Source organism: Podarcis filfolensis, assembly GCF_964270895.1.
Source record: "Podarcis filfolensis genome assembly, chromosome: 4".
Classification (NCBI taxonomy): domain Eukaryota; kingdom Metazoa; phylum Chordata; class Lepidosauria; order Squamata; family Lacertidae; genus Podarcis; species Podarcis filfolensis.
The window spans coordinates 73,388,449-73,402,360 of record NC_139607.1 but is presented as its reverse complement, the minus strand read 5'-3'; the positions used below and the strand labels follow the sequence as shown (position 1 = coordinate 73,402,360).

The window sequence follows — 13,912 nt, the reverse complement described above, 5'->3', positions numbered from 1 at the left end:
CACAGTCAGAGTTGGGAATCTTACATGTATGTTTGTGTGTGGGAGAGCGTGTTGTATCTTGTGGGGTAGGGGTGGGCAGAAGAGTGATCAGGGTTACCTGTATGTGTACTAGGGAGAGTACTGAGACCCAATACATGTATGTATGCTGGAATGAAAGAAGGCTGGCAGAAGAGTCTGCAAGAACTGTCTACCTTTGGGACTCTTCTGCTGTATTTGCTTGGAATCTATCAAAATCCCTTGGGCTTCACTTTCCAATCTTCAAAAGAAAATGGTCTTCCAAGTGAATACAAATGGAAGAGTGCTTAAGATCCACAGTGCTATCCATGGTTTTAAAACAATAGTACAGTTAGCGGGGGACCAAGAATGGGCAATGGGCATTTTCAATTGGTTTTCAGTGCTCTTTTCCAAGAAGTTATACTAGTGATGTCTTTTTTACCTTATTGCTACCATTTAAATACTGTGGTTTCCCCCTGAAATTCTTTACCTTGCCTTGCCTTGTATGCTACATCATATATAAGTGACTGGTAAAATTAAACAGTGCTATATAAAGCAGTTTGGAATAAAACAGTGGTATAAAAAATGAAGCATGTAAATAGAAGTATAACATACTCTATACTATGCATATTAATATGTATTTTTCTTCTAGGTGATATAGTTGCCACCTTTAGCTGGGACTAGGGATTTAAGAAGGATTTTTTTGCCCTCCCATCCTGTATTTCTCACACACAGCACTGTTTCCATTCTTCTGCAGTTTGTCTTCCCTCCAAACCCAAGATATTTATCTTGCTTTCCTCTGTGGCAAATTGACATACATTAGGTAATAACATTATTATTATGTTATTCCACTCTGTTCATTTCAACACAAAGGAAACGCAATACAAATGGGAGAAAAAGCAAATCTGTTGCATATCATTTGTGGATTGAAAGCCACAACAATATTGACTGCTGGCTGTATTTGCTGGATTGATTTCTGTACCAGACATGGGCTGAACAAGCCAACATCAGCAATTACCCTCCCCATTTCCATTACTGACAGAATTGTCTGACCTCCCTACCAGGGACACACCTTTTAAGTGACGAGGGAGGCAAGAAATTTGTGAAGATGCTGCCTCCTGTCTCCTCTCTGGTCCTATCAGCCATCCCCTTCTGTGGCTCCCAGGGTGAAGGTGTGGCCCAGTGAGAGTCCCAAGGGCAAGGCAGAGGGCTTCATTCAGCTCCTGGTTCTCCACCTTTGGCATGAAAGGTGTGAATATAAAGCTCTCATTCTTTGCATATATTAGTCACCCCCTTTCACACACCTGGTCTGCCTCACTGTTTTATCAACTGCCATTAGAGTCCGGCCCTTTCCCCATTCATGCACAGATTCCATTTACTATTCTCAAGCAAACCACTACAAGCAAGGGTCCCAGAAGTGAACTGTGTCTCACAAAGGCTTTATGGGACCTTCCACAGAAACTCACACAGCAATTAGAAGGGTAGTTTAAATGCATTTTTAAAACCCTCCTTCCACGCCCACTGGCAGCATGTTTGTTGTCTGTATTTGAGAAGCAGGGACGGGGAGAGAAGCCTGGTAAAAGACAGGCTTTAAAATGAAGTGACTTGTCAAGTGTGTGACTGTGGCAGGGATCTAGAAGGCAGTAAATTTAGCAGCTTTCTCTTCCACTGACAGCCTGTCATGTGCTTGAAACGTAAATAGTGGTGGAGACAAATCGCTGCTGTTTTCCTATTAAGCTTTGGCCCACTGGCCTGCTGGCCTCCTGGCAGCATTTCCACCCACCTTCCTGGCGCGCCTCATTTCGGGGACTGATGTGGGGCCCTCCCATAAGCTCTGGAACAGGAAAGGAGAGAATTATGGTTTCAGTTTTTAAGTGTCCTTGGTGTTCTAGTACTGTTAGCCACATGAAGGAATAGTCTCCTTTTCTGATGTACCTGAAACACATCATGTGAATAACCTGGAGAAGGGGGGGGGAGGAGCCTACATTTTTCTCCCCAATCCCCATCTGACCCCAATCTCCATTCAGTTTGCAAATAAGGGTCATACAAAATACAGGAGATCTGTGGTTAGGATCTCTCTCTCTCTCTCTCCCTCTCTCGGCTCCTCCAGACAAGCTGTTTATTGAGCATTTGAATGCACAAAGCTTATGTGGATGTCCAGTTTTTGCTGAGCATTTGTTCTGATTTGTTTGCCTAAGCTGAAGGACAAGATGTATCGTCCTTCCAACCAAGCTTGCAATTGAATCTTTACTGATGGGACAGCATCCCGAATTGCACCTGAGAGCAGCAGGCTAGCTTTTAGGGACACAGGAGCCGACCACATATTCCATACAACTCTGTTGCTGAACATCTTGCCACTGCCTCACACTGCCTAATAGCAGGCCAGCCTTGCCACAACTACACTACTTGACATGCATATGCATGTAACAAAAGTCTGGTGAGAATGAGACTTTTTTTGAGTGGAGAAGCAGCTGGAAGACAGGCATTTTTAATCACATTAACAAAGCATGAATAGTTATTTTAATTCTTATAGGTTAAGTCTATAGATGTTTGTATTAGACTTAAACAAAAGGAATTTGTTTCCTACTGAACCTAGCTACTGCAGGTCTAAATTTCACTCCACCTCCTCTTCTTCAGAAATTTCTACATTCAGCCATATTCTTTTTCTCTTCTTTTCCCAGTGGAAAATGAAGCCATTCTAGGGATGAAGATGACATCCTTCTCTGTTGCTGCGCTTTGTGTTCCCAGCACATTCATTCAACTGCATCTCTTGTAGCATTACAAAATTCTCACAAGGACTATGCAACCAAGTCACTTTAATACAATCCATGGCTCCCTTAGGTATGGCAGAGCAAAGGCACAACAGCAAATTCTGCAACTCTCATGAGTACACCCTGACAAAGTTCCTAACAAAATCCCAACTCCCAGAGTTTCAAGAAGAATAGTGCCTAAAACTAAAGTCCTTTTAACCGTTCTTCTGGGATGGCACTGCTTTGTGTATTCAACAACACTGATAAGTGGTGCATGGCAGAACAGGGTGCTTATCTGCTCACTAGAGACACATGGGTCCCTCTAGCACAACTTCTTTTCTGTCAGTCTTTGGAATCACTTATTTGATTTATTTTCTCTGCTTCATTCCTCTTTGCTTTATCTCTTTCTGGACTCCCCTGCCCCCACTGTTCCATTTTATCTCTTTCCCTCTCTTTCTCCCATTCATTTCTCTTAATCAGCCTTCCAGTCTGCTCTGCATCACCTTTCACTTTACAATTTTCTTCTCTCACACTTCTGTTTTTCTCTTGAATACTCCAATATTTTCTATGGATTCATTTCTTCTGTGCTTTGCCAATCGCTCTGTTCTTCCACGTCATCTTGGGCCTGCAGACTTTTTTTTATACACCAAAACATGCATATCAACTAGGGGAATGGCCAAATGATGGAGCCCAGCAGCACCAAATCCATAGTTCTCTTTTTGTACTGTTAGATCAGATATTATGTCACCAGAGCAGAAATGTAAAAAAGGTCAGTGTCCAAAGACTCCCCTGTGTGCAATCTTCTAATCCCAACTCCTCGCACTATGTTGTTGATCACTCCCTTGCTTTGCCCATCCCTTGAAAAATTCTGCCAGTGACAGTGGAAGGACAAATTGTCTGGTCTGCAGTAAGGCAGTTTCGTATCTCTCCATGGGCAGAAACAATCCAAAGTCCACTGTTATGTACTGAGTTGAATAGGATCCAAACTGCAGCAGTCTGATTGGTCCTAGAACAATAGGATCCAAATTGCAGCAGTCTGATTGGTCCTAGAACAATGGGATTCAGAATGCAGCAGTCTGATTGGTCCTAGAACAATGCAGCAGTATGATTGGTTGGCAGGAACCACCCAATCATGCTCCAGATATAAGTGAATCCACAACCTGATTGGCTTACAGTAGAATTCCAGAATTAGCCAATCATGTGCAGCCCATTGTGTAAATAATGTATATAAAGCAGATACTTTGAGGGGACTTTCATTCATTCCTCCTCACCACTACGAGCTGAATAAAGAGCATGAAATCACTTTGCGACTCTGAGTATATTTCATCCACAATGCATGTTTGAGCCAAACGAACTCCATAAGTTATGATAACATCCATTCAGGTACATGCCCAAATATTTGCAGCTCTGGGGGTGGCATAATTTAACCCTGTGATTTTTACCATTTATACCATTATTTGCAGATGGTATAAACTAAAGTCTGAATACAGATCTTAAGTGGTTTCAATTTTATTTTATAAACTCATCATTGTGCTCAGTTAACTGACCTGGATTTATAAAGACCTTTTTTAAAAAATTAAAAAACAAAACAAAACTGGGTTGCTGTACCCAAAACCAAGGAGCTTAACTAAAATCTGGGAATCAACAGTTGTTAAGAAACCTTTCAAGCATATCACTGTCACTAGGGACTGCAGCAGGTCTTCAACCCATTCTTTATGCTCCCTTCTACTCCATATTCCCTTTGCTATGGTGCATGGATATGGTTCAGCAAGAGCGAACATTTTGTTCCCAGAGTCATTGGAGAATACGAAGGCTGGCTGGTTGTTCTGCTTTAATTGCCTTTCAAATGCTTGCACGGCAAGCAATATACCCTTGTCCCCCAAGCAACTCTTAGGCTCCATTATGCTGTTGTGCTGAACATAGTCAGTAACAAACCAATTGATTTCCTCTGTCTGTCTTCCCTCCTGCAAAAGAGTACTGCCACCCCACAACCCTTTTTCCTCCTTCTTTCTGAATGGTGGTTATACCAAGACAAGAAGCAGAGGATCTTAATAAAACAACTGAGAAATCGATCTGCACCACTCAGCACCACTTGGTCAATGCGAACTCTTAGGCATGGATGACAGCATCAGAATTCTTATCTGAGAACTGTGTGCATTATTCTCCTTTTTAAAGCTAAGGATTTCCCAGGTCATCAAATAATACTTCATTTGAGCTCTTTGAATGACCTCAAAGTCTTGGATTTTATGATAACTCTTTTAGTGGTAGAGTGCAAAATATCAACTCTGCACATGGATATAAGTTTGGCGTTGTAAAAACTTCCAGTCACGTTTCTTGTATATACTTGGACAACGATTCACAAATGACAAAACAAATATTCCTAGGTGAAAGCATTAAAGGTGAGTCAAAAGGGTCAGAGTATCAATGAGGGTTCATAAGTATGTCTCTATCTTTGCACATAGTATGTCTATATCTACTCAATATGTGCTCCAGAGTGTGTGCTCTTTTGTCCATTGAACCTTGGGAAGTGGGCTTTCAATACAAGGCTGCAGGAGAAATATATCAGCTGTGAGAGCTGTGGTTATTTTCTGCCCAGAAGATGTGCATGGAAAAGACATAAACTGGAAAGAACACTAGCAAGTCCAGCTAGAGGGAATAAGGTGGGAGCGATGGGCCTAGACTATAAGCTCTGAAGCGTCACAGCTAATGCTGTGGACTAAAGCTGGCTTGCCAGCCCATAAATGGGAGCCTTCAAAGAACCAGCCAGAGCCAGACCTCTTTGCCACTCTGCTCATTGCTGGTTATGCATAAGAATGAGATGTCTAAAACCGTTGGTGGCATGGAGCTCGCTTACGCAGCATGCACTCAGCTGTGTCTTATTGCTTTGACAGAACAATTGTTAACACAGCAATTTTTACCCTGTCTGCTTTTGTGCCTAGAGCACTTGATGCTTCTTTGAAACCTGGGACTATTATTCTTTGATTCATTTATTGGGATTTTGTAGCCCGCTCTACCTTCTGAACGAACAGAATAGGTAGCTTCCATTTCCAGTATAAATAATATACAAAGATATATTTTGCTGCCTACACATACAGCAAAAGCATAAACTGTTTTCGAGTGTTGAGTGCACAAAGCATACTCTACAAGTGCAAAGGGCTAGGGGAGCCCTGATGCTGTCTGCTGTCTCCAGCATCACATAGCTTCCTTAGCCCTGCCCTCAAGGTCCATGCATTGAGATTGGATGTGAGCCAATTGGGTGCCTGTGCACATAGACCTTGGTGCAAATAGGCTGCCACTTGAACCAAATCCCTCAAGGGTGCTGACTGTGGATACTGACCTGCAACTAAACGTAACACATAGGAGAATGTGAGTTGCATGATATCTGGAGTGGGGCCAGCAGTGTGTCCTTGTGGACCCTTATACTCATGGAAAATCATTAAGGTGTAAAGAAAGCAAGAGAGACGTGGTCATTTGGCTGTCAGGCAACGCTTTCTAGCCACAACCTGGTAGTGCTCCTCTTGTATATCTCCTAAAGCAGGAATGCAACAGCACGGATGCAGTTTTAACCATCTCATGCTCAGTCTCCCAAGCTTCCTTCTTTTCTCAGCTCCATATCCCTACCACTCTCCATCTCTCTACATTTCTGGCTTGCCTGATCCTCCTTGCATTTCCTGCCTCCCCAGTCATTCTTGTTTTCCATTTTCAGCGTTGCCTGTTGCCTTCCAGCACGTCCAACCCTTTTACTCATTTACCATCTGCCACTCTCTACTGATCTTTGGATGTGTGTGTGTGTAATTTAAAACAAGTCTCTTCAACTAAGGGACAGATAAAAATGCCAAGCTCCTGGAAATCTGTGGTGGGTGAAGAAGAAAAGACTGATAAACAGAGGCTTCAAAGTTGTAAATAGGAGGGGGAGAAAATCCCCAGCTGGAGGTAAAACAAGAAAATGATGCCAAAGGCTCCCTTCGCTATCTTTGTTTTTCTGAAGCACAGTCCTGGGGAATGCAAGGTGGTGAGCTGGGGAAAGAGCTAGGTGAGCTAGACCTTAGACTAAACATGAAAAGTGCGGAAAGAACAAAACAAAACAAAAAAGGGCCCTCCATACAGCACTGGAAGCTGTCACAAAAAACTTCAAATGGCATCTTTTGATTGGCACTCTTTTCATCCCTTTGCATCTTGTTTTAAGCGGAGGGTGCCCAACACGGTCCCACGGCCCCTTCTGCTCTCCACTCCACACATCTACAAAAGGGTGTTTGAAGAAAACAAACAAAGCAGCAGGAATTCTGCTATTTCCCCCACCCCATACATAAACATATACGTAGGTGAGTCTGAATTTTATCTTTGTGTAAATACGCAACAAGGAGAAGAAACAACAAAAAACAAAGAAACATATGTGGGTGGGTGTCAGAGAGAGAGATGCAAGGGTGTGTGTGTGTGTGTGTGTGTGTGTAAGAGAAGGATGGCAAGGAATTTTGTGCTCGTCTCCTCAACAGAATACATCAGTGAAGTGAACATGAAATGTCTGCTTCTGTCTGTAGTTGATTCTCTTACCTTTAGCTGCCAATAAGGATGCTACCAATAGATTGCTGTTCTGGTAAAAGTCCTGTTCTTCAGTTCAGGCTTATGGAAGTGCTTTGATGACAAGCTATGTATACTTAGAACTTTGAAAGATTAATACCCTATAAGGAGTAGCATGGTAGTTAAAGAACATAGAAGTCCTATTTTTCATTACTGGACAGATGTTCTAGGTATATGTATAACAGACTCAGGGGATTCTCACATTTGGATCCTCATGCTTCCACCCAAACCATTGCTGCCTTATTAGAAGAAAAATCCTATGCCTGAAAGCTTGGAGTGGGTGTTTTCCCGATATGAAAATGCCTATGAAACATTACAGATGTAAGAAGTGACCCACTAAAGGAAAATACAAGAGAGTGTGAAAAATGTGAATATGGCATTAAAATTGTATATGCATGCTAGGGCAAAACAATTTGTGATGCTGTGAATAATGTAAACCTTTCTGTATTTGTATTTGTATTTGTGGTTAGGGATATATTTGGGAATGGTTCTTCAAAACAAAAGGTTAAGTATTGTATATATCTTCATGTGCTTCTGTGAAGACACCTAAGTGTACCTGCAAGTTCTCACAAGAAAGGTAGTGCATAGTGCACATATTTAAGTTCCAGGGGGTCATGTATGGAGAGCAGCTTTCGAGCTCCATGGCTGGACATCGGAACCCACAGCCAGAAATGCAGCAAGAGTCTCTGGGAAAAGGCAGGTGCCTAATATTTCAGTTGGCCCATGGTGCTTACTCTTCTGGTCCTTCTGGTGTGGTTGGTGGTGGACTGGTAGAGACTGAAGCCCATTGCCTAAAGTTAAGGCCATCTGGATTCCCTCACAAACTGACCTATGGGACATTGCTGAACTGCAATTCCCCTCATGGGCCATGCTTGCTGGGGTTGATGGTGGGAATTGTAGCTTAGCAGCATCCAGGGACCAAAGGTTTCCCACACCTGCTCCTGAGCAACATGCTTTTTATTGACCATGGAGAACCCTCCTTTCCTATATTCTATTAGACAATAGGAAGATATGGCATGAGTATGGCTTGGCTGGGCAACACCTAAGGGAGAGCATGCAAACCATCAATCTAGGAGTCTCTGAAGGGTATATTCCCCAAGGTAAAGAGGGTGGGCAAAGTGGTATATAACTTGGATTTATGAGATGTCACTAAGAAAAGGTCAGTTCTGTAAAGGTCAGCTGTATTTATATGCTGGCTAGCCTTGCCTTAGGAAAGTGGTGAAGAAACACCCATCACTTGGGATATATATAAAGCTAAACTAAGAAAACATTTGGAGAATACACAGTGGGGAGCCATCTGAAGCTATAACAGTGGAGAATGCCAGCAAGCGGGTGGTATTCCCAACTTGCTTAGGAAATGGTGCAAACACAGAGACTTGCTCTGGAAATTGTCCAAAATGTCCACCTTCCTCCAGCTCCCTTTGCTGCAGTAAGATAGATAGCAACAAACAAACACCCTGCTGTTTCTCTTCTTCCCTCCCCCCCCCAAGAGCTTGACAATTTAATGCCTCCCTGCAGACAGACTCTGTTCTTCTTACTATTCATTTCCGTCTTCCTCAAAGATAGCCTCCAACCTCTTTTAGACATTTAGATTGGAGCTAGCAAGACCCACATTCTCTGTTTGGTGAACTGAATTGGTGCAAATAGCACTCAATCTCGACAAAGAGGTCCAGTTAAAATACCCAGCTGTGTCAGTTTTGTTTTGTATTAGTATGATACAGCATCACAATTCAATGAATTTAAAAATAAAAATAGTTTGCTTTAAGGGCCCACAGCTGAAGAAAGAAAGGCTTAAATATGAGTTGCATTTCATAGCTGTTATACAGTATATGGATCAAACTGTCATCCCGTGAACAAACGCAGTTTAGCTAAAAATACAGCAGCATTTTGCTGTTCATCTCCCCCTGTGTCCTTCTTCCTCTTTCTTTTTCTATCATAGTTTTCTAAAGAACAGGGTGCTGTTTTAAATTGTAAGCATGTACAGCTCCAGGCACACTGCAAGAGTGATAGAAATATACCAGCGCAGCAAATATAGCAACAGTCGCTGACACTCAAGGAATAAGGCCACAAAAGTCTTAGCAGGGCTACTAGAAATAGTACATAGTTTAGGGAACAGCTGTTATCACAAATCCCAAGCATCACTGTGCTACAGAAAACACTTAAGACTCCTACTGCATTTTAATACATTGAAGAATAATTGGGAAAACATTCACCCATGTTTATTTACACACATATCTGTTTAGAACCATTACCATTAGAGCAAGGATTTTGCTGTACATATTATGGCACCACTGAGGTCTTCCCCTGATGACTATGAAGTCTGTGAAGGGGACACACACACATGGATCTGAAAAGTTGATGACCCTGCATGAAGCACATACTTTAAAACATAGGGGCCAACTCCTAGGAGTTGAGGTCCCTTCACCCACCCCCCATAAAGCATTTGAGGGGACTGCTCCCCCCAGTTTATGGGCATTGCCATTCAAATTGCGTGAGTGTGCCATGTCGTGATCAAATATGCAGATCACCCATGTGTTGGACATGTAAAAAAGAGAAAGGGTCCTATCTACACATGTGGTGGAATTGTACAGAATAATAAATACAAGGAACTCAAAAGACTACTTAAACTTACTTTTGAAAAAAGATCAGAAATTTTCCTCCTAAGCATGCTGCCAAAGGAACTTGGAAAATCAAAAAGACCATTGACCATGTATGGGATAACAGCTGCCAGAATATTAGTGGCAAGAAACTGGAAAAGTCAATCAATACCCAGTATAGTGGATTGGCAGAAACTAATGGTAGAATACCTGCAGCTATCAAAGATGACAGGAAGAGTTAGAGGTCAGACAAAACAGAGAGTCTATAAGGAATAGAGAATATATAAAGAATACTTTAAAAATTATGGTGTAAACAGAAATCTCCTGGCAGAATTAGACTGATCCTTGAAATTCATAAAAGGTAACGAAGGTATAATGAAAAATCACAAGAAACAGGTAACTATGTGGTAATAATGTACATAACAGATAAAGTACAATGAGAATACTTGGAAGTCTTTTTAAATGTTCACAGCACTTTTTATTTCTAATTGTGTGAATAATCATTGTAATAACAAAATACTTAATGTTGAGAAATTTCATAATTACATATGTTTTTTCTCTTCTTTTTTCCTTGATTTTTATACGCTTGTCCTTATCTTGCATTTTCTTTTCTTTCTTTCTTATGTTGTAAGCTTGTAATGGCAAATACTGTATGGATGTATTCATTTTAACTCAGTAAAGATTGACATAAAAAAACAAAAACAACAAAGCTTCCCTCATCTAAAGAAATCTAAATCCAGTAGCCCTGACCTGATTCTGGAATTTCTCAGCCCTCAGGTAAATAGGGAATACATAGCAATATAAAAGGAAGGGAGCTTTGGGCGTTAAAAAAAAATGGTGGGGGGAGAGTCAGCATTGCATCCCCTTGTCTCAGTTATTTTGAAAACTGGGCCTGCATATCAGGTGCCCTATGTCTGTTCCTATCTGCATGTCCATCTCAGCATGCAGAGCAAAGAGGCACCTGTTCATAGTCCAAGAGCCCATACTGAGAAAATTACATTGGAAGGAACAGATTATGCGGCTATTTAAATGTCTTAGGGTGTGAAATCTCCAAAAAGTGCCAGCCTTACCAGCACCTGCTGGGGTATTAAATGAGTAGCATCCTACTCTGGGGGCCCATATTTATCTCTGAGAGCATAGGCTCTCTCAAGGTTCAAAACAAGCTCTTCTCCCTTCAAAGACACTCTGATTTGTCTACCTCACATGGAACGCCTTTTTCATTACTTCTCCAACAACACATTTTTGAATGGTAACTGAATAATTCCCAGATTATGCTAAGAGGGTTTACTTTGTCTCCAATGAAAGCACTCTGCCACCACAAAGCGGTCATGGGATCCAGGTGTCTGTTGTTCTTTATATCAGTCTTGGCAGATTTTGGAATTGAATGCCCATGTTTATCCAACCCTAGTCTGGAAGAAGATCAGTGAATGTGGATCAAGACCCTTCCAAATGCAGAAGTGTTTCTGCCCAGTTTTGGCTGTCTCTGCCCAGTGACAAAAATGGAAATTATGCTTTAGCTGAGAGTGTTTTGTTTGGGACATTTATTCTTGTTACTGCTAACTCTTAAAAAAAATATCTGCCCAATGTTCTGGTCAAAGTTTCATCTGTTCTCTTTATAAAAAAAACAAAAAAACCCAAGCAAAGAAATTTCAACCAGGGTCTTGCCTACATGCTCTGTTGCACTCAACTAAAGAGAGCTGGCTAATGTACTTTGTACTCTATATCACAGGAAACCCATGCCAATACTGTAAAATGAATGGAAGGTTCAGAGACATTGGGGCCACTGTAGGGAATCCAAAGGGAACAGAAGCTTCTAAGGATAGGTCTTGCTGATACTGCCATTCAGTTGACAGTCATTGGAAAGGAAGCAAATGAACCTCTGTTTTTCGCTTGCTTGTTTGCATGCATGCATGCATGCTTGCTTGTCTTGGATATATTCACATCTGGACCTAGATAAAGATCTCAAGTCTTACTGAAATGCTTCTATGAAGAAAAATGGCGGCAGATTTAGAACAAACAAAAGTACTTTTTCACACATATCATAATGAAACTATAGCATTAAACTCAACCATAGAATGTGATTATGGCCACTAATTTAGATGGGTTTAAAAGGGAATTTAAAAACGTGTATTTTCTCTCAAAACATGCATTTTAATTAGTGCTGGGCCAAATATTTCCTTCTCCCTTGCTTTTGTGAGGCCATTTGTGATTACTTCTGGCGGTAAGCAAATTCTGTGAATTTCCCAAGGGGGAGCTTGCTTTTAGCAATGAGGGCTTCCCCAAAGACAGGAATAATATTTTATGGCTTGGTGAAAACTTTAAAAAGTGGATTGGTTTAACATCAAGATTACATGGCCCAAGTTTTCTCACTTTTTTCACACACAAAAGCTTTGCCACCATTTCAAACAGTGGTTATGGGGCCCTCAAAGTAGCCCTTGCTTTAGATTTTGGTACATCTTCACTGTTAAAGAGAGTACCGTTGGGCAACTGGTTGTGTGAAATTTGAGGGGAATCGTTTTTGTCTCATAGGGGTGTAAAAGGATTGAAAAAGAGAAACAGCAGCTGTTTTTGGTCCCTGTCAGGCTTTAGGATAGGAGTGACATTGCATGCATTAGCACCCTTTACATACGTATTTGCTTCTGTGTCCTGTAAAGCCTGGTTAACTTGTATATTGGCAAATAAACACAAACATCACCCATTCTCTATAAAGGAAACAGAGAAGAGGGAGTGAAAAACATCATCATGTGTGCATATATTTGTAGCCACTGCCAGACTGGCTCACTTCAGTACCCAAATACCTTCTACATGAGCTGGCAAGTCAACCCAATTTTCTTCAGGAGTTCAACTTGAGTCTCTAATTACGGGACGTGAACCTATTTCCCAAAACTCCTTATTTTACAGATCTTTCTTTCATACAAAAAAATAATAATCCTATTCCGTTCAATGCCCTCTTAAGTAATTGAATTATGTATTTTGTCTCCTCTCAGGCAGGGAATTTGAAGGTGAGGAAGAGTTCCTGGAGATTCTGGGGATTACCCGGGAACAGTCGGGCAAGTATGAGTGCAAAGCTGCAAATGAGGTGTCTACAGCAGATGTCAAGCAAGTCCGAGTCACTGTGAATTGTGAGTATCTTTATTACCAGATTGGGGTGTGGAAAGCAACACTTAACTTCACCACATTGTCATGTTGATAACAAGAAGGAAAGTTTGCCTTACCTGACTGAAAATAATTCTTTTAACCTTTGTGGGCTGCTGAGCTATCAATATCCATTACTTTAGCCCAGGGTTGGCCCAAGACATTTTGGTACCTGAGGTGAACCACAAAATGGTGCCCCCTACACCCTACTAGGCAAGAAGGGTTGAGTGAAGATCTAAGTCAGGAACAAAGGAAGAAGGAAGGTTGACATCAGGATCTGCTGCCTCTGTGGACCCTTCTGCCTGAGGCTGTTGCCTCACCTTGCCTCATGGGTGGGCCAGCCATGCTTCACCCTCTACTTTATGGTTATCCATGAGGCAGAGGAAATAGCAAGGAGTGATATTATCTTCCATCCTGGGATGGACCATAATCCCCAGATTCCCAGCTTTAGCTTTCATTTTTTAAAAAAAAAAGGTTAAGATTCTGACAAAATGTCCAGGCACTATTCTTCTTGGTTTTTTGTGAGGAACTGGCCTGCTCCCCACTTTGAGTGTTTAAAATTACCCTCTGCACTCCGAAAGAATTGCTGTCAATACTTCCCATCTGAAGAATGTAAAACTGTACTTCTCTTTTTCCTTTTCAGTAAGATTTATTTATTTATTTAGGAACACATTTCAAAAAAAGGAGTATCAAAAAGCAAGAACAGGATAGAACAGTACTACAAAGGGAAAGGAAAACTCACTGTTTAATAGACCTTTAGTATATCATGTGGGAGGTTGTGTAACAAAGTAAAGCAACCTAAGGAGAAGCTCACTTTCTATTGAGAAATCTGGATGTGTAAACTATGTAGCCGAATCA

The 13,912-nt window shown here is 41.4% G+C and overlaps 1 protein-coding gene across 1 annotated transcript in view; it reads left to right on the top strand.

Annotated features, from left to right (window-relative positions):
- Positions 1-13,912, top strand: part of LSAMP (limbic system associated membrane protein) — a gene marked incomplete at its 5' end in the record, with an annotated part of 239,036 nt that overhangs the window by 179,150 nt on the left and 45,974 nt on the right. Inside the window, one exon of the mRNA XM_083612064.1 lies at positions 12,907-13,041. Coding sequence (XP_083468190.1) covers positions 12,907-13,041 — 135 coding nt within the window. The remainder of the gene's footprint in view (positions 1-12,906; positions 13,042-13,912) is intronic.